The sequence below is a fragment of the Zingiber officinale genome, chromosome 3A (genome assembly GCF_018446385.1).
Source record: "Zingiber officinale cultivar Zhangliang chromosome 3A, Zo_v1.1, whole genome shotgun sequence".
NCBI classification, from domain to species: domain Eukaryota; kingdom Viridiplantae; phylum Streptophyta; class Magnoliopsida; order Zingiberales; family Zingiberaceae; genus Zingiber; species Zingiber officinale.
In genome coordinates, this window is record NC_055990.1 from 6,308,990 (window position 1) to 6,330,748 (window position 21,759).

Here is a 21,759-nt window from a genome sequence, read left to right on the forward strand (position 1 = left end):
TGGAGATGTAGCGGTCCTTGCCGAGTCGGACCCTGCAACGCGTTCCTTACAGGGAACAACTTACATTAACACAATCGTTTAATGGAGCCATTCATTGAACATTTGCCTTAGTTTAATACTGCTTGGTACGCTAACACAACCCTCCTTTATACAGGCTTAAGACCGGCTATGATGGAGTAATTTGTCATGGGCGGAGTTTACTCATGTTAATTTGTGAATATCAACGTTAAAGTTTAGACCCGAAGACATATTGTGTTGTATTTTATTTTGGGTAGACTATTGAAAAGTATAATTTAGATTATAGGTAGAGAATGCTATCTAGGTAGCTTTATCCTTAAATATATTGTATGACTATTAAGTAGTTTAGATAGCCACAACTATTAGAGTTCTAGTGTGACCTACAAGTGTGGAGGGGTAACCGACGGATAACATCCCAGCTGTCTAGCCTTCTCGAAAGAGTTAGGTTGACCTTAGATTTTTTCTAGGTCACCTAAGTAGGTAATTCTTTAAATTAAATTCAAAATTATTTCAATTCTAATCAATTTGATTTAAAATCTTAATTTAGTATAAAATATATCAAATTGAGTGATGTTTTGCATGATTTTTAGTCATTGTAGGATACGTGTCGAAGATCTCAGCTAGCATGGGATCGACCACACTTGATTTAACGTGATCATATTGGGATTGTTTTTTTTACTAATCATAGTTAAAAAACATAGGAATGCGTTCCTACGTTGTATTGGGAAACAAATTTATTCCTTGTGATTAGACATGGTGTTTTTATATTTATATTTGATAATCTTTTAGAGTGTGCATATTCAAATATTGTGTTGTGTTGGTCGGCATAGGTAGAATTTTCCGTTCTACCCCAACATCGTGCCGTGGATGAAGTCGTGGCCTCGCGGTGCCCATCGTGAGGTTGCAAAGATAATGCCGCGAGGTTGCGGATGTTTTCATTTATTTAAAATGTTTTTTTATTTTTTAATATTATTTATTTATTAGTTTTTATTTCTAACGGTTAATTTAAATTTCTTGTTGAGGTATTCGTGAGATTGCTACCTCCGTTTTTCAAAAACATTAATTAATTTTCATATAAATAATTTTTTTAAAATTATTTATTTATTATTTTTCATTTCTAATTGATAATTTAAATTCCTTCCTTTATTTTTTTTTTAAAAAAATTCTACTTAATTTATTAATTTTTTTTTTTGGAGGATTGTATAGTAAAGTTGCTGCTGTGTGACTAAGAGGTCATAGATTTGAGTCTTGAGAATAACCTCTTGCAAAATAAAATAGGACTGTATACAATAGACCCTTCTTCGAGATCCGCATTTGTGGGAGTTGCATGCCTCTAGCTGACCTTCTTTTTTTATTCATAATTTTTTTTCTTCCTTCGCATTTAATTTTTTTTTTGCTTGTTTATACTTTTACGAGGGTAAACACCGTTTTAACATCGAGGAAACATATATATTATTATCAACTAAATTAATATAATAATAATACATAAATTTATATTATGATTTTTTATATTAAATAAAAATGTAAGTTAAAGTAAAAAAGTAAAAAAATATTTAATTTAAAAATTTTAAATTTGTATTTATAATTTATTCAAATGCTAATCAATCAAATCTTAAATTAATTTTAATTTTTTTCTAAATTTTAATAAATATTTAAAATTTTGAAATATAATTCTAAAAGTAGTAAACAATTTTAAAATTTTTTATTGTTATTTTTTTAAAAAAATATATGATTTTAAATATTTTTAATAAATTAATTTTAGAATTGTAATATAAATTATATATACAAACGTATAAATTATAATTTTTTTATATATGTTATATAGAATATATGTATTTATAAACTGTAACTTATCAATAATAATAAAAACATTTTAAGTGAATATGTCGAAATCTGAATGCAGTAATAAACACATAAAATAAATTTAATAATGAGTGGATCATTTCGGTCTCAATCGAAACTTCTACCTGACTCGAAATTTTAAACCATGGGGTAGACTATTGTAAAGATACGATTTAGCCTTAAGCCATAAGTGTTATCTAGGGAGCTTTATTCTTAAACATATTGTTTGTGATTTGGAGCTTAAATAGCTTCAACTATGTGTCTTAGAATTCTACGGTGATCTATGAGTTTGTATGGACAACCTAGATAAAGCATTCTAATTAGCTAGGCTAGCCTTCTTGATAGAGTTAGGTAAACCTAAATTTTTATCTAGGTCGACCTAAGATTTCTACTAGGTTGACTTAAGTAGTAGTGCTAGGAAGCTAACTTACAAAGTTTAACTTAGCTCAACTTAAAACCTATTCGGTAGTTCGGGTCAGTATGCTGACCTAAGTTGGCTGAGGCCTCTAAAACTTTTGTAGGTCCATCAAGATTTGGACTTAGCTTCTAACATTTAGATTTCTTAGAGTTAGGTTTATCTAAGACTTTAGGTAGGTTGACCCAAACACAAAATATGATAACTAATATCTATAAATATATATATTTTTTGTGTTCAAATGAGCAAAATGTGAAAACTAGGATTCAACGATATCATTTGTGTCTTCTCTTAGCTTTGGTTTGAATGTCAAAAAATAATTAGAGTTTGGCATTACATTTTAAATGAAAATTTATTTTATTTATTAATTTTATTATTTTAAATTTATTTTATTAAAATATAATATAAGATACTTGATAACTATCATTGAATAACACAGATTATTTTTAAAGAAAAAATTCTATACAGTTCAATTTGAAAGTATACAAAATTTTCAAATTCAAATTTAATTTTATTAAATTTAGAATGTAAAATTTCAAATTTTATTGAGTTGAATTCGAGTCAAATTATATATTTTTCATTTTTAAAAACTATATTTATAGAATTAAAAAATTTACTTACAAAATTTTAAATCTAATTTAAGCCTAATATAATATTTTACATTCCAAAATTTGAAAACTCTTAAATCACTTTTTTTTTCTTTTCTTTTTATAATTATAGTTAAAAACAAAAGAAGATAATATAATTTTGAATTATTTCACTCATTGTATTCAAGAATTTTAGTTATGTTTTATTAAACAAAATACATATCGAACAAGAATATATTTATTGTTTAAATTTCTTACAAATGCCCATGAACAAATTTTAAACACAATTACATAAACCCATAAAAATATACATTCATTTCAAATAAAATTACATCCTTAATGATGAAAATCTTTTGGACCTTCAAATTTGAAATTACATAATATTACAAAATTCAAAAGAAAATGTGCCCTAATTTATATAAAAACATGAAATGTCTCCTTTCCTCATTATTTATTCAAGTAATTTACTTGGAAAAGTTAAATAGATGATAGGCGTAAAGTGTAAGAACTATATACTTTACAAGGGGACAATTAAAAAAAGATTATAATTTAATTACTTGCAAGCATTTTTAAGATTGAGGCAATCAAATTCATTAACAAATATAAATAAACACAAACATATATTAGCAATGTAATTAATATTAAATTGAACAACTATCGGAACCGTACCAGCATGATACAATACGGTATGCAACCATATTATTCCAGTCAGAGACCAAACTTCGGCTCAAAATTTTATACCTTGATTGCATGAGAAATTTGCAAGCACCATCTATTCACCCACCTCAAGCCTAGAAGTTGATCCTTTACACTGTAGATCGTTTAATACTTATCGAACAAAGTTGGACCCCTTTTTTTTTTTTTAGTTTTTTATATTCTAGTTGAAAATTTACTGAATCATAGTTCCATATGTTTTTCAGGAAGCTCTATATCGCTGATGCAAGGCCTAGGAAGAATGCTCTTGCCAATGGTGCTATGGGAGGAGGTTCTGAGTCATCAGCTAACTATTTTCAATCTGAGGTTTGCACTCAAGTTAGTGCGTCAATGTGCATTTATCTGTATATGGGAACTTTGACATGCCTTCATGGTCATAAATTGATTTTCTGTAGCCATCACTTCAGACAACTTTCCACTGTGTTTCTTCATCATATTTTACATTACTTTTTTATTGTTTTTTATCCTTTAGGTTTTTTTTCTGGGCATTGAAAACATTCATGTTATGAGAGATAGTCTTGTTCGTCTCAGAGACTATTTGGATACCCATGGAACAACATCATCTGATGGAATGTCATCTTTTCTGGTGTGTGATTACCCTTGTTATCTTCTCAGTTACCATTATTTTTCTGTTACTTGAATATGAAGTACTGCTGGCTCTTTCATTATGTATATTATGATTATCAAATAATTCCTTATTTTCTTAACTTTTTTTTTTATCTTTCTTGGTTTGTGTATGTTGTCTTGTGAGCATGAGATACCCAAGGAAGAAATTGCCTCATTTGCTTCTTGATTTGCTAGACATGCATTTGAGGAATAGCTTTGGGTTTGACCTAGTCTTTTTTATATCAATAAAATGGCACTGGGTTTGTATCTTAAAAGGCCAATACAAGATGTATATTAGAAAAAGGAAGTTCTGCCTAGAATCATTGGGTTACAATGTTTTTCCCATGGAAATAATCTGACAATAGTAAATTAAGAAGTTAAAAATCATTTTTCCCCTTATGTCTATGTTTCGTTATCTTAAGTGGAATTTACTAGTGATAGTTGCAAACTCCGTTAGCATCTCTCTATGTTCTTGTCTAGTTGTAGCTTGTATTCAGGGATTGAGATCTTGTGTCGAGCCGGTCGAAATGGGTGAAACATTTCGTTCTGCCCGCCGATTGACACCGGCACGAACCCGACACCAGTCCAACCGGCAACCACGGAGACGTCGCGATGCTCGTGGCTGCTCCGGAGGGGCGTTGCGACGTTCACGACTGCACCGGAGGGGCGTTGCAATGCCCACGGTTGGGCTGGAGGGGCACGGTCGTGGGGAAGGGGCCACGCAACCTTCGTGTCCGCGTCGGAGAGGTCGCACGACCCTCACGGTTGCGCGGAAGGGGCCGCATGTCCCTCGCAGCCGCACGGAAGGGGCTATGCAACACCTGCAGCCACGCCAGAGGGACTTCGTGACCCCGCGACTGTGCCTGAGGTCACGGTAGGTTTTTTTAATTAAATGTTTTTTAATTAAAACAGTTCCAGGATATGGAGACAATTAAAAGAGGCTTAATTAAATCTTAATAAAATTATTTAATTAATTAAATATTTTATTTATTTAAAATTTAAAAAATATAATAAAACTTTATTTATTTATTTTTAGTTATGTTATTATTTTTTTAACGATATAATTATCTCTAATTTAAATAAATAATCAAATATATTTTTTTAAATTCTAATTAAATTATCCCATTAAAATATATAAAAATTAATTTAAAATTCTAAAAAATTCTAACAAAATATTATATATTCCTAACACTCTCTAGGGATAGCGGTGTAGCATTGGTCTCTGCGGGTCATCGCAACCGTGATTTTTTAATTTTTTTTATTTAGTTAATTTTTTATTTTTTAAATATTTTTTTTATAAATAAACTATTGTTAATAATTATAAATATGAAAAATTATTTAAAATTTTTTAAATAATTTTAAATTTTAATAAATATTTTAAAAATATTTTAAATAATTTTAAATTAATCATAAATTTAAAATAATCCAAAAAATTAAAAAATATATAATTCTTAAACATTTCAAATAAATTTGTTAAAATTAAAAATTTACAAATACATTAAAAAATTAATTTAAATTTTTTAAATAATTTTATAATTTTAAATTTAGTTTTGAATTTTAAGAATTACTTATTTTTTAAAATATTTTTTATAAAAATTTAATAGGCATTATCTCATGAGAAAATATTAAAATATAAATTCAATATGTCAAAATATAAAACATATTTAATAATAAATATTAATATACATCTATATTTATATTTATATTTAAAAAATATCAAAATTATATCGGTGTGGCACGATACGATACCAAAATTGTATCTTTCCGGACCGGGACCGAAGCCTCGGCACGGGTTGAGAATTTAAACCTTGCTTGTATTATTTGGGAAAGATCAATGCCATTGTAGTCGATAATTTCTAAATAAGTGTTGCAATTATTCAATTAACACTACTACCTTAGCAAATACATATAATACAAATTTAATTTAATCTATGATAAAGAACGTTTTAGGTAAAAGTTGAATTAGATATTGCACTATGACTACTCAGTCTTGCATCTCAAGCTTTTACTTTCTGTTCTTATATGTGTGAATGATTTTGTTGAAGTATTATTTATCTAATGTGTATCTTATAATGTAGAGAAATGGAGGTTCTACTTGGGGCGGTGGCAACCTAAGTAGTATGTCTGCATCTGTTTCCACCCTTGGCGATAGTGGTTGGTTAATCCATGTACAAAGTGTTCTGGCTGGCTCTGCTTGGATTGCTGCATGCATTGCACTGGAATCTGCATCAGTTCTTGTGCATTGCAGGTTTTTATCTCAGTTCTAACTTTGTCATTGTTTTTCATAATTTATGATTTTGAAAGTTATCTTGTCTTTGTTTGATATTGTAAATCTAGTTTTAGCTTCATTATCCAAAATTTTCTGAATATATTTGTATCTTACTTCAGCTAAGGGGAGCCAAATCCATGTAAGAGGGGATGTATGGACTTCCTCCCCTTATTTATTTCAAGTGATACAATCGTGGTTTGTCGGATCGTGTGTGATTGACTTCATAGATCCCAAATACAATAAAATGCATTTTAGTAAACTTAATGTTGATGGGGTATGAAGGTGAATCTAAATTAGAATTAGTCATTGTCCTTGGTAGAACCTATCTAAGTTGGATCGCTACAGCATATTTCAGTGAATTCATAGCATTTGAATGCCCTTAGGTAATCCAGTTTCTGTGGTCTAGCTGGACTTATTTTAAATGCATGCCTTATTTTATGATAATAATAATTAAACCTCTTCTGAGTTCACATTATTAGCAGTGCTTTCTGACCTTAGCTAATATATTGCCAGTTAGATTCTGTTAGTTTTGTTCAAACATTGGTCAGCGAACATTATGTGTATCTTTTTGATGTCAGTAGCTAAAAGCCATGTTTGATCAAAAGTCATGTTTGATCAAATTTGTTATATTTGGAACTTTAGAAAATAATTTTGAACAAAAAAGCACTAGTCATTTCCCACAATCTGGGTTCCTTGTCTAGAAAAGGAAATGTAGTTGTTTAGCATAAATTTATTGACAATTTAGCATACAGTGCCTTTTTTTGTTGTTGTTGTTATCTTTATTTTTTGGTATTGATATCCCAATGATATTTTTTAGTGATGGATGGGATCGAACAACTCAACTGGTCTCACTTGCTAGCATATTGCTCGATCCCTATTATCGGACCTTCGAAGGTTTCCAGGTATGAATTGTTAGTTATTGTCGCTATGAGGGCTTGTTTAGTGATCTACAATTTCCTTTCTTTGTAGGTTTCAGCAATGTATAGTCATTCTTTCCTATTGATGCTTGAATCTTTAATCAAATTTTTTTTGGGGGGTTAAGAATTCCCATTTCCATTTCATTATGTGTTAAAACAATAAGCTTTCTTATTTGCACCCAATGCTGCCATGTCAAAGTTATTGGGAACATGATCCTGTTATTCTTTAGCATTGAAATTCAGATGAGCTATCTTGCTTCATGCATTTGCTTACTTTTTAGTGGATAAGATGCCTTTCCTAGTTGAATTTGCTTTTGTACTTCCTTGTTATGGGCCTAATCTGTTAGCAATTATCCATAAATCAGATTTAGTGTTTCATATTGAGGTATGAGCCAATTAAAATCCTCCCATCTTTTTCCATGTATCTATATATCAGGTGTAGTGTTTTTCATTGGCAAATGTTTAAGTCAGAATGTTTACCATGAGATTTGTGAGCATAAACTTTTCTTTGTTGTTCACCAGGCACTTGTGGAAAAGGATTGGCTTGCATTTGGACATCCATTTGCAGATCGCATGGGATTTCCAACATTATCTGGAAATAACAGCATGCCTGAGTTAACCAGGCAATCTTCTGTTGGAAGCTTGTCATCATCACCATTAAGAATTCCTTCGGGTTCAGGGTTCACATCATCAGCTGGTAATACAAGTCATGGTCAGACATCAACTAACTCTTCCCCCATATTTTTGCAGGTAAATGGTCTTTTCTTTTCCTTTTTATTTCTTTGGAGACAAATGAGTTTTCTTGGCTATTAAAACGTGGACAAGCTGTTTGTTTATCAACTATAGCTTAAGATGTTCTGCTGTGATCTCACCTGTACGTTGAAGATGCAATCTGATTAGTGTCTGAATAGAATCGCATGTCTTATATAAATAAGATTTAATTTCCGACTACAACAACTCCTAGTCGATTGGGCAATGTAGGACTAAAGCGTATTCATGCTCAACTTCTCACACAAAGCAGAAAATCAAGTTCCACCAAGTAGCTCAGTTAACATATCAACAATTTGGTCTTCAAAAGAGGTGTGCCTTTACCCCTCTTTTGAAGACCAAATTGTTGATACGTTAACTGAGCCTTTTAACGTGGACAAGGCTGATTTTCTTGAACATAAAGTATGTGCCTTTTGCAATCAACCTGAATATGTCTAATACGATCATAGAACACTGAGTTTTGTAAAAGAGTACTCTTGCCATATATAGGTTTCTGGCATAGTACTCAAGATTAAATACCTTACTAAATCCATCACTTTTTTCTTATAATTATTGTATCTAACAACTGTATCATAAAGCAATAATGATGTGATGCTTTGGATTGATCTTTAAATAAGTTGAGTAGTGTGCATGATAAAGATACATGTTGGCATGATCATCAAATGAGGAAAATATTCTCTTGATTCTCTTCAAACTATAGATGCCCGAGATTATGAAGTTGGCAAGGATGAAATGGTAATGTGTTAAAGGTTGTGTAGAAAAGTGATAGATTACATCTGAGAAGAGAAAGGAGACTAAGTTCAATTGTGATATCTACTCGAAAAGAGGATATTTGAAGAGAAAGAAAGACTAATTGTCACACATCAAGTAGGTTGCCACAACTATTGGTATGATATGGAAACCATAACGGTCATATGATATTCTCCTATGCTTATGGTTATATGATATTCTCCTATGCACGTGCTAAGCTGGAAGGAACCAGACAACTATAATCCAAATCTCAAGAAATATGCTAATATTAACTGCATTTACTAGATCGCACTACAAAAATTTGTTAAGTAAAGGCTCAAACTATATATAAATGCCACTAGACAATTTCTTACTAGATCAAAAAACAAAAGTGAAACATGAGTATCAAAACAAATATATTGCTTGAACTATGCAAGTAAAATAGGATAAGAAGGAGGATCAAGGAAAGCCAAAAATCTCATAAAAATTGCTTAATTGTCTCTAAAGCAAATCTCCTAGCAAAAATAGACCATAACACACCAAAGGTCAGAACTCCTCTTCTCGAGGCTCGGAGAAGTAAGCAATGGGGAATCAATAAGGAAAGACAAGCTAGATATGGGTAAAACGAACAAAGGTAGAGTATAACCACCAAGATACTATGAGCAAAGCAGAAGGGTTCATTTCACAGAATGGATTTATAACCACCAATTCTCCTCTTATGCACCTCTGCACAATTGTTAAATTTAGCATTCCCTATCGGTTCGTAGTAGCCTCATCTTGCAAATCTGTCAGTGTCAGGGAAAAGAGAAGGGGCACCTAACAATACAGGCTCTATTCATTGAAACAATGCCAAATATATCATTCTAGGTGAAAGAACACCTCCATGATGCAGCATTCAATCCCTACTCAGAGGCTGCTGGAAAAGAAAAAACTGATGAAGAATGCATTGAGGCTACAACTGGAACAGCAAAGCTACTGCTATAAAATACAATACTTATGTTGGCCGCACAATTGTGACATGAGAGAAAAAGAGAAATAGGGGCTAGGTATTTTCAGGGGTGTAAATGAGACGAATTGAGTTTAGTTGTGTTCAAGCTTGTTTATTTACTTATCAAGCTCGTTCTAACTTTGCTATTAAAAATCTTATTGAGCTCGAGTTGAGTTGGAGCTTTTTATTGAGCTCAACTACTTGTTTTACTTGGATTGGGTCGGGTTTTTCGGGTTGGATTGGATTGGCAGGTCGGGTTTATTTGTAACACCCCTATATGTTATCGACCTAACTAAACCGAATTGGTTCGGCTTGTCTCACCATTGGCTCAGCCAAAACGTCTAATTCGAGTTCAAATTGAGTTTGACTTGGCCCAAAGCAAACTCAAATCAATCTCCACCTCATAGAACTATTAATTGGACAACCTAAGTGTAAATTGAACACAAATTGGATTCAATTACTATAAAATCAACCCAATCACTCCCCAATTTAATCAAAATTACTGTCAATTATTCTCACTTCACTCAATCCCCTAATGCCTGATCCTTAAACCTTGGTATATAACACTTATCTATCTTTTGAAGATAGAATCATCGAAGAGACCGATAAGATGCTACATAATATTAATTATCTAACTAAGTTTTTTCAAATCATGCTTGAGGACTCTACTTTGAAGCTCTAGATCGCCTTATTGAATTTTGCATAGTTTTTATCTCACGCAACATACCTTCTATATCATTCCATGCACAACCACATAAATTATGAAATATGTAAATGTTAAGACAAAAGGGTGCCTTGACGCAACAGTAAAGTTATTGCTTTGTGATCAAAAAGGTCACGGGTTCAAATCTTGGAAACAACCTCATGCAAAAAGCAAGGTAAGGCTGCGTACAATGGATCCTTCCCCTAGACCCTGCATAGCGAGAGCTTCATGCACCGGGCTGCCCTTTATGTAAAATGTTAAGACACACACACATAACTGCCATGTGTCATGTGTGGGAAGGGTGTACTGCTCCTCCATGACATGCCTTCACTGATAATCATTAATAACATCTTAGTATGAGATGGAAAGCATCACACGGGGCAAAGACATGACAAGCTGAATGAAGATATGATAAAAGTCAATATATTCCTTGTTGGGATATTTTAGAGCTAGAAAAGGGGGGAGGGTGAATAGCTCGCTTCGATTCAATGATGATGATGCAGCGGAAAAACTCGAAGCAACGCTCATAATGCTAACACAAGGATTTACTTGGTATCCACCTCAAGAAGAGGTGACTAATCCAAGGATCCACACTCACGCACATCCACTATCAAAATACTCGTTCTCGGAACAACCGGAGGTGGAGAAACCTTGTACAATTTCACACGGAGAAATACAACAAGAATACAAGCACAAATGAAAGTCAAAACACTTTACAATGAAATTTTTGCTTAGCTTGCTCTTGATTTGAAAGTGCAACAACACTTTATCCTGAATCATCCAAGAAGTGGTGGAGAGAATCGTGTAAGTGCTGTTGCGTTTGAACCTCGTTGTCGCCTTTATACTCTGCGATCTAGGACTCCCAATCGATTGGACTTACTCTTAATCGATTGTCACGTAAGATCTGAGCAATCTCAGCCGTCCAAAAGTTGCAACCCGTGTAACGACCATCTCCCAATCGATCGCCCGATCTATTGGGAGCATCTGGATTGATCGGCTGATCGATCCAGTGCGCTTCTGTGTTCTCACATAAGACCTCGGAATCGATTTGACCAATCGATTCTGGCTTCCTCGCGTCATCACGAGAAACCCAACCCTAATCAATCGGTCGATCTATTAGAGTATCAGTTGATTGATTGGGGAGCACACTGTGCTCTTCGCGCGAGTGGCCTCCAATCGATCAACTGATCGATTGGGCGCTGGTTCAATCGAACGACTGATCGATTGACGGATCCTTATTTAACTAATTCAAGTCTAGCGTTTCAAATTCCAATATTCGGTCAAGTGTGACCTATTGGGACTCCCTCATGCCTAGCATCTAGTCAACCTTGACCTGCTGGGACTTCGTTACCAAGTGCCCGGTTAATCCTTTGACCCACTTGGACTTTTCTCCTCGTGCCTGTCCCGTAAATTTTGACCACTTAGACTTACCATCTCGTACCAAGTGTTTGGTTCTCCATGACCTACTTAGACTTTTAAACACTAGGTGTCCGGTCAACCTTGACCCACTTGGATTTCCACTGCCTGACTTTACTTACCAAGACTTTTCATCTGGCTTTATTCTTCGGGATTTCCAACACCTAACTTCACTCGCTAGGATTTTCACCTGGCTTCACTCATTAGGATTTGTCAACTACCTAGCTTCACTCACCAGGACTTCTAAACTGCCTGATTTCACTCACCAGGACTTCCAAACTGCTAGCTTCACTCACTAGAACTTCCATCTGCCTAACTTCACTCACTAGGACTTCCATCTACTTAGCTTTACTCACTAGGGTTTTTCATCTGGCTTCACTCACCAGGATTTTTCCCATCATTTAGCTTCTCTCACTAGAATTTTTCCACTGCTCGGCTTCACTCACTAGGCTTTTCACGTGGCTTCACTCACCAGGACTTTTTCCATCACTTAGTTTCTCTCACTAAGATTTTCCCACTGCTCGACTTCACTCATCGGGACTTCCACACCAAGTATCTGGTCAACACTGACTCACTTGGACTTACATCTTCTGCCAACCTTTCCGTTGGACTTTTCCCTTGCCTTGAACTCCAGTTAGGACTTCCCAATCAAGTATCCGGTCATCCTTGACCTATTTGTCTCTTTTTTATATTAAACTGATCGAACCTTGACCAGAGGGGAATTGCATCGCCAATAGACAATTGTACTTGCAATCTTCATATATTGTCAAACATCAAAACTCAAGCTTGAGCCAACTCCAGCTTAGTCAACTTGGTCAACCTTGACCCAGAGGAAATTGCACCAACATTCCCCTCTTGTACTGTGAGGCATTTAGAGATGTCTTTGGCCTATGAAGAAACTCCAACACCACATGCCTACTAATAGAGGAAAGAGACCTGTAACTTCCAGTACATATGATCTAGCCTGGTTGACTTAATCAAACTATTGAAGGATGGGACTTTTTCTTGGAAACACCAGACCTTGAGAAGAGAACTTTCATTGTTGGTGCATTATTGAATCTTGTTACCCTCTAATGGAATCTCTTCTAGCTCCACTTGACTGAAACTGAACTGAAATCAAGGGATTTCATTTGTCTGGCTTCCAAAAAGAAAGTATATACAACTTTCATTCTGTCCTATCTGGACTCTGTTAATGGTATACTTTGGATTGCTTTTGAGAACTCAATTAGGAAGGACTCCTAATAGTCAAGGGTGTGACCAATGAACTACTACTTAGAGTGATAGAACTGCTTTGCTGAGAAAAAACTGCATTCAATATGAAAGAAGAAAGAATGATACAATGAGATGGATAGTGGAGCTGCACTCATCCTTGCTTGTAACTTGATTTAATAACAGTTAGTAAATCTGTCTAATGATAGAAATAGTAGTGGAAAATGGTCTGGAGATAAAGAAGCCAATGGAGGCTGAGATCTAATGGCGTTCACTATGTGGAGAATGCATCTATTGCAGAGGGGAGCTAGTGGACAATTCTAGTGATGCTGGAGGCAGCTAGTGGAATAAGCAATACAGTTGGAGACAACAATTAGGAAGAACCCACAAGATAGCTTAGTCTCAAAGAATACGACACTTGAGGAGGTATAAGAACAATAATACATTGATTCATATCAACGATAATCCTTGAATTCCTGAATACTCAAAGTATAGCAAAGAGCATGAACATTATCAACAAAAGATTCAGTATGGTAAATGCAAAGTAAACTCATGGGAAAAAAAAATTAGTTTTGCCATTAATTACAAAAGGAGAACCGGATGAATAAGATGGGGGCAGAAATAGCATCTCTCAAAAGTTTTGAGCACATGCATACAAAATATTAATGTATGCAACTTGAGAAGATGATGAATGTTCCATTTGATGATCATGTTTGTTGAGAGGTATCAACTACAGTGGATGATCCTTGGGAAGCACAGATCATGAAAGAAAGATGGCATGTACTCAAGTGTATTTATCAATGCACAAGATTGACATAGAAGAGGAAGCTTTATCTCTATTTCAAAATGTCTTTATATTCATCAAGAATCTCTGGACGAGCTTTGAGTAAGTAGACCTGTTCATTTTTTAGTAATTATCAATGAAATTTCTAAAATAGGGAAAACCAATATTAGTCGAATCATGATTGAGATCTCAAATGTCAGAATGGACAAGATCAAGCAGAGAAAAGCTCTAATTAAGATTACTGGAAGAAGAAGATATGACACTGTTTATCAAGTTCATAATGGAGCTTGGTAGTGAAGTTAAAGATTTACAAACTCTTTTTATTAGGGGTACACTGACATAGCATTGTCACTGATAATGGATGACTCTAGTATTGAGAGAAAGATGAAGGATAAAGTCACCCATCAAGGTAGCACGCTCTTTTAGATTCAGGATCACCACCATCATAGCTTTCTGTTGATCCTAAAAGATATAGTAAGATGAAAGATACACAATAATTTAAGTATTTAATACGCGCGATTAGATATTATGGTCACAGGAAAGAAAACTTTGGAACATAGAATAAATAACTTTGTCTAGATATACAAGGAAGTGTGTAAAGTGGCATATCCTTTAGGGTGTGTCATCCATTCATTATGTTGATAGGTGATAATTTATGATATTTGGACTCTTCATCATCCCTTTTGTATCTTTGTAGAACCTCACTACTCCAACACTCCATATGAACATGTAACATCCCTATTGATCGCATGTAAAACACTTCAGAAATAGCTGTGTTGGACGTTTATATTCACCTCCATGTCAGATACTTGTACTTGAATCTATGTAACATAGGTGATTGAAGAGATAGTTGTAGACAATAACTTGTCATTACCATTGATGTCCCATTTGATTTAGACATGTGAATCTGGCATAAGAAAAAATTGCTTGCATGTTTCTTTGTAGAATTTTGAGGTTTGTTTTAGATGATTACCCTTATTTAACTTCTATACAGCTCGCAATTTGTTCATTGGGTTTTATTTTATTAGTTGATAGGCATCAATTTTCACAATTTCTACATTTTTATATGATATGAAGGTTTCATTTATTTTAATTGTACAAACTAATTTATCCATAATTATTATTCTTCCTGTTTACTTAATGACATATGATAGTGTTCTTTCATCTGTTTAAACTGGAAAGGTGTGTAGATTCCGATTTGGTCATTTGCCTTGCACTTCTTAGTCATTCAACTTCTCAGTAAAACAATGATCTCCTTCTCTTATTATTCATATTTTAACTTCACAAACGAGAAATTCCACTGGTGAACTTATCCTCTAATCTGATCATAATGTTATGATCTAGTTCTATGAAGGGGGTTGTGCCAATGTTGTCTCTTTCACTGTGGACTGCTCTGGGTTTGTATTTATTGAATGAGACTCGTTGAAATTAAGTGTTGATTCCTATTTCATAAATGAGTGGTTAGGCTTCTTTAAACCCTTGAAATATGTGGTTCTCATCCAATATTGCTATCGCTGTGATGGAGAACCACTTTAAGTTCTTTAAGAACTTTAAAGAGCTTATTCTTGGTGCAATGAACAAGCACATAATGACATAAAAAGTCAGTAGACTTCATGAGGACCCAAAGTTTGTATGTGAACAATAAAGATTTTGCAAAGATTACATGGATTGTTTACCTTATGGGCGCTTAAACATCCGCCGGCACTTAGAATATTTCAATGATTTGAAAGTTCATTCCTATGGGTAAATTAGGTGACATTTTTCATGTGCTTGGAATTATAAAAGGATGAGTCTTGCTCTTGGTTGATATCATTTTTTCTTGAATACCAGTTCCTCTCAACTTTCTTTCTAGTCATAATCTAATCCCTCAATCATTTCTTCTCTTGTTTATTTTTCTTTTCTTGCCTTGTCTCCCACATCTCTGTCCTACTAATTTCTATGTCAATTAATATTAATGCAGCATAAACTCCCTAGCATTCAACATAGACTGATACATTTTCGCTACAGAGAGTTATGCAGGGAATTCATAAACTGAAACTGTTAAACCAAACCAAAATGGTGGTTTGTCAGTTTGGTTTCAATTGTAAAGTAGTTGAAGCTATTTGTTTGATCTACTTTTATTTTGAAGCATGTAGAAATCACTAAAATCCTACCAAACCATGAACAAATGTAAATTTATACTGATGTATATACACGTAAATAACCAACCCCAATTCTACCATTGTGAATCTGTGATGTCATATTATGATTTGTTTTCCTTCATATATGTCTCCAGTTATTAAATATTTTAATTGGATATCCCTTGTTATTAAGAGTAGAAACCTTGTAGTTATAAGAAATTCTTATTTGCTTTTTCTTGACATATATCTGTTTTTCAATTTTCAATTTAAACATAACCGAACCAAAGCCAAATGATATCTTGGGTTTGGAATATTTATGAAAGGGTTAATATATTATCTTACTTAACCTTTTGGCATATTTTTTTAAACAAATCTAATACAAATTTCAATTTTTTTAAAAAAAAACTAGCTCAATGTTTATAAATTGTGTTAAAATCTAACACCCACCAACCAAATTTTGTTTGGCTGGCCATTAAACAACCAATTTGATACTCATTTAACATCATGCCAATTTAACAAAGTGCATATTGGTATACCTATATGACTTATAGATTGTCTATCTTTATACACTCTAATACCCACGTAGACCACCAAATATGCACTTTGTTGACATAAAGCCACCTGAGTTCCATATCTACTTTTTAATAGTGGTTAGATTTTAGCACAATTTATGAAAAATGTTCTATATTTGAAAAAAAATAAAAGGCTGAATTATATTTAAAAACGTCAAAAGATTGTGATAGAGTTATATATTAACCCTTTGATTTTGGTTTGAAATATTAAAATCAAAGAATTTCAGTTTGATCCCAGATCTGCCCTTCCCATTGCAGAAAGTAATATATCATGAGCTTAGAAATTGAATTGCATAGTAATATATGCACATCAATTGTAGTTGTGAATGTTGTTTATTCCCTAGTGAAAACTTCGTCAGCATTTTGTCAGGAAATAATTGCTTTTATTTCTTAAACTATGTTACTCAGATTTGGTATAAATACTGACACATGTATATATATCCAACTACCCATCGCAATTATTTCTATTTTTTTTACATGTGATCAATAAAGATAAAAGATATTATCAACTCAAAGTGTCTGTATCCTGCAAAGGTAGAGGGGTAGGGTAGGTAATAGTCCATGACTAGATCCTGAGTTTTTTTGAATCATCCTTTTCTCCTTGTATCCCCTTTCCCTTTATTCAAATGAAGATATGAACCATTGGTACCTTTTATGTCTTATTTTCAAATTAAGTTGATTTATTTTACTCCTAGTAATTGCAGGTGGGTTTGAATTTCTATCTTTATCCTTGCCGTTTTTAATTTATAGAACTGTATTGCATGGAATATACTTTAATAGGGGCATTCATATGTAAACTTTTACATTAGATTTTTCTTTTATTTTGGTTATGTTAACCATTTCCCCTATTTGGGATCTTTTGCCAGTGGATTGATTGTGTCTCGCAGCTATTACGCATGTATCCATATGCTTTTGAGTTCTCTTCAGTAAGTCTTTCTATCCTGACAGATTTGGGTATCTGAATTGCATGATGGCAGTTGCAAACAATTGAGATCAATTGAATGTCTTTAATTTATCATTGGTTTTGTTTGTTTGTTTAGGCTTTTCTGGTTGACTTCCTGGACTGTGTGCTTTCTTACCGGTTTGGGAACTTCTTGTTTAACAGGTACTTCTTTCAGATAGCTTAATTTGCTTCAGAAAATATTAAATCAATAATATGGATATATAATTTGCATCAATTGACTTTTAACTTGTTTCATTATGGAGTTGCTATTTGCTGGACAGTGGGTTCCAATATACTGTTGATGACTTGATGTCACAACACATGATAATATATTATATTAAAAGTAGCAGTACTGAAAATATTATTTTATCATATGGTTTTGTCTTAAATTTGTTGTTATTGTTTTCATAATATTTATAAATATATAATATTCTTTATGTAAATACTATTTTATGGATTGTAAAATTTTATATAATGATATATCCTTACTTTTTTGAATGCTAATCAACTGAAGCATTTCATCTGATCTTTTATTCTTGCAATTATGTTTCCATTTATTGATATTTATGCTTTCAAATGGAGTGCTTTGATTTGCTTATTTCTTTCATATTATATTCGAATTTTATTTTGCTGAAATATGGAATGTGTCAATTGGCAAGCGAGAAGGAGAGGCAGCAAAAAGGTGTTGCAGACACTTGTGGGTGTTTATGGGTATATTTGGCACATTTAAGATTTGGTGCAGAAGACTCTCATGTCCACTATAACCCATTCTTTGATCCAGTGAAATATGATGGCGCATTGTTGCCTCCAGCAGCAGCATTAGCTCCCACTCTTTGGCCTCAATTTCATCTGCGTTGGGCTTGCCCTACAGCAGCAGGACCTGATGAGATACAATCTCAGTGGCGTACCATGACTAAGAAATTCTCCGAAACTACAAAGGTATCCATATCACTTATTCCATTAGGTTTGTTTCGTCTATAAACATTTCTTTGATGACATGGCAGTTATTCGCATGATTCAATGAATCGTCTTCCCATGTCCCACTTGGACTTCTCTTATGTTTTTTGTTCCAGGAAAAAGAGACAGCAGAAATGGAGGTTAAGGAGCTCCAGTTAAAATTGGACTTACAAGTGTCAGAATTACAAAAAGAAAGACAGCTTCGCAATTCAGCTTTAGCCATGGCTAAAAGAACCAACAGGGAATGTCTTGCTATAAAACGAGCAGTACAGTCACTTGGCTGCAAAGTGAATTTTTTAGGGGGTGGGAGTGATGCAGTGAATACTTCATGGTTAGAAACAAGAGAAGGATCATCATTCTCTTCTAGAAGCGACTCTGATGCCAGAGGGCATCCTGACGAAAAAGCTGATCTATCTGTTATCATTTCAGCTACTGAGGATAGCAGGGTATGTGACTTCCCCGACAGCTTTGTATGTGAGAGCATTTGTCCCTTGCGTTCAAGAGAGGGTTGCAAGTGGCCTGATGCTGCATGTGCTCAATTTGGTAGTCAGTTTGTTGGATTGAAGGCTAACTTCGATGCATTCGACAGACTTTCAATTTATGATAGCTATTTTGGAGCCGATTAGTTTTTCATTACCTTCATCTTAGCATCCTATTGATGGTCATCTTCCTTCCTGTTGTCTGAAGAACACATCCACTAATCACTGACGACACCATCTTAAGCCATATGTTAGCCACTTAAAATGACCAGCTTGCTATACAAGGGACAAGTAGCTGGATAACTGTGAGTGGCTAAGTATCAACTTTGCCGTGAATGGAAGGTTGGCTTTGACCTGAACGAATAATCCAAAATATCTTGTCATTTGTTCATACGTCCTCCATAAGCGTAACTGTGCCCTGTTAATATTTTTTACAGAGCGCATCACATGTTTTAGGAGTATACGAGTCAAAACAGTGAACAAGTTTATTCTTTGTAAGCTGGATGTAATTGGCTATGATGATTGAAATAATCTGCTCTATTAGTTAATCCATAATATTGGTTTGAGAGAATTCTCAATCCAAATTCTTATATCGTTGGACATCACGTACTGTGTTCTTGTTAGAGTAATTTTTTGTTTAGACTTTGCTTTTATTCATTCACAAATTTGGATTTCCTTTATGATACTAACGAATTGCAGCGATGCGTATGACCCAATCAAACGGTTATGTATGGTTTTGTTATTTTTCTAGTTTACTAGTTCAGTTGGTTCGACCAGTCAATTTAATGACCTTTTAGCCTTATCGACTCAACTGGTCTGGTTTTCAGAACTTGGTGACAAGAATGAATAATATTAGCAGCTATTAGGACAGATGCGTTTGGGGTAAGGCATTCATAACTTTGAAATTCTAAAATCTTGTCTTTTGGCTATTGCAAATACAAGCCCAATAAAATATTATCAATCAATATTAAAAATTATATGGCAAAAAAGTAATGTAAATAGTTGAAGCTAATGGTTACAATTCTTAAGTTTCATTTGGGTCACCTCTTGAATTTTTTGTACATAAAATAATCTCCTAGGAGGTTAAGAAAATCGGATACTTTTTTTTCTCCTCCTTTCCATATAAATAGAAAAATGCAAGCATGGAAAAGAAATACAAAAATGAAAATGAAAACCTTTTAGCAGAAATCCCTTATCAATAGACAATAATGAGAGGCATGCATGTCAGAAAATAATTAGAAGATGACATGTTGGAAGTCACTTCGGTCGTCTATTTATTCACAAGTTGTTGGCCTTTGGTCAACTTAATCTTCTATATCAGTCAATTGAAATATTGATTCTAAAATCTGATTCTAAGGGAATGTAGTTGATTCAATCCTCATCGGTCGACGCCCATTGTTCATCGGCTCTTTATTAATTACTTTAATCTTTGTCAATTGACTTCTGGCCTTTTTTTATTATGCAAAAGTCATATGGTGACTTCGGATGTCCCACACAATTAGCCTCACAGCCACATAGAGATAAATTAAAAAATCAAAGTAGGTCATCATGTGAAAGGATATTTTCGCCGGCTTCATCGGAAATCAATCCTGGCTCAATTTTATAAATCCATCACGTGATGACCAACTAGGTTATGCCCTGATCTTTTCTTCTATTGATTACCTAGATAATGACGTGATTGCTCAACAATATCTTTAATCAACTAAATCTCATATTATCTGACTCTCTTATATAACCTTGTGGCTATTTCATGGTTGGCATAGTTCTAATCAACTTTGGTCATCCCACTAGACTCAAATTATGTAGCTAAACATTTTATCTGGCAAAGAATCTTAAATCGACTTAAGATCATTCTAGTCTACTCAATTCAAAAACACAAGAAGCTAACTAGGTAGTTAATTACTCAAGATATGTAGTTACAATTTAATAGACTCAAGCAAAATAATAAATGTGTCTATGAGTAGACATGAGTCAACTACTAAATCAACTCAGCTATTCAATTGACTAATAAACCCTTTAGTTAATTGAAGCTGCTCGATTTCACGTCTACTTTAACCTAGAATATATGTTCTCTAGTCGAGTAAATGACTAATTAGAAATTTCATACCAAAAATATCCCAAATAACATTCACTTGCCATCATTCATCCATGTCACATATTTTCAAGCCTAAAATGCTCTTATCTCGAGTACTTGACAAAGCCTCTAGATCTTTGGAGTGTCCAAGCTTCCCAAGCTAAACTTACATTTTCGAGTATTGTTCGATTTGGATCTTTCAACCATCGAACTAATATTTTCACAGACATACAAATCTTTTGTGACACTTGTCGAATCAAGAGTTTCTTGCTCCACCACCCTCTGTAACTTCTTCATCTCCCAAGAATTTTTTGGACACTTCTACATTCATCAGAAATTCACTTCTCCAAAACTTCTTCATTTGCAAGATACTCTTACATTTTTATCAGCATCAATGGGACTTTTTCACTATCAAAATCTCTAGTCATTTTGACTAACTTAGACTTCCAACCCGGATATGCAATTTTTGAAGTTCTTGCTTTTGCATACTTAAAGCATAGAATCATAAGAATGGGCACTCATTCTCCAAATAAAATATTAATTTAATCTCTCTTCTTTCCTTCCTACCCACATCAATAATATAAATTAGGAAAATTTTCATGCACTCATTAGATATGTGGAGTAGTACATAGAATAGAGCATATGCGGA

At 33.6% G+C, this 21,759-nt stretch overlaps 1 protein-coding gene across 3 annotated transcripts in view; it reads left to right on the forward strand.

The window, feature by feature from the left end:
* Positions 1-19,636, forward strand: part of LOC122051101 (phosphatidylinositol-3-phosphatase myotubularin-1-like) — a 41,738-nt gene extending 22,102 nt beyond the window's left edge. Inside the window, exons 11-19 of one of the 3 annotated variants that reach the window (XM_042612056.1) lie at positions 3,783-3,894; positions 4,049-4,162; positions 6,261-6,430; positions 7,269-7,353; positions 7,891-8,118; positions 17,524-17,583; positions 17,698-17,762; positions 18,260-18,539; positions 18,674-19,636. In XM_042612056.1, coding sequence (XP_042467990.1) covers positions 3,783-3,894; positions 4,049-4,162; positions 6,261-6,430; positions 7,269-7,353; positions 7,891-8,118; positions 17,524-17,583; positions 17,698-17,762; positions 18,260-18,539; positions 18,674-19,183 — 1,624 coding nt within the window. In that variant the 3' untranslated portion in view covers positions 19,184-19,636. Of the gene's footprint in view, positions 1-3,782; positions 3,895-4,048; positions 4,163-6,260; positions 6,431-7,268; positions 7,354-7,890; positions 8,119-17,523; positions 17,584-17,697; positions 17,763-18,259; positions 18,541-18,673 lie in introns of those variants that run through there. The other 2 variants (XM_042612057.1, XM_042612058.1) reach the window with 2 other exon arrangements.
* Positions 19,637-21,759: the final 2,123 nt, after the last annotated feature.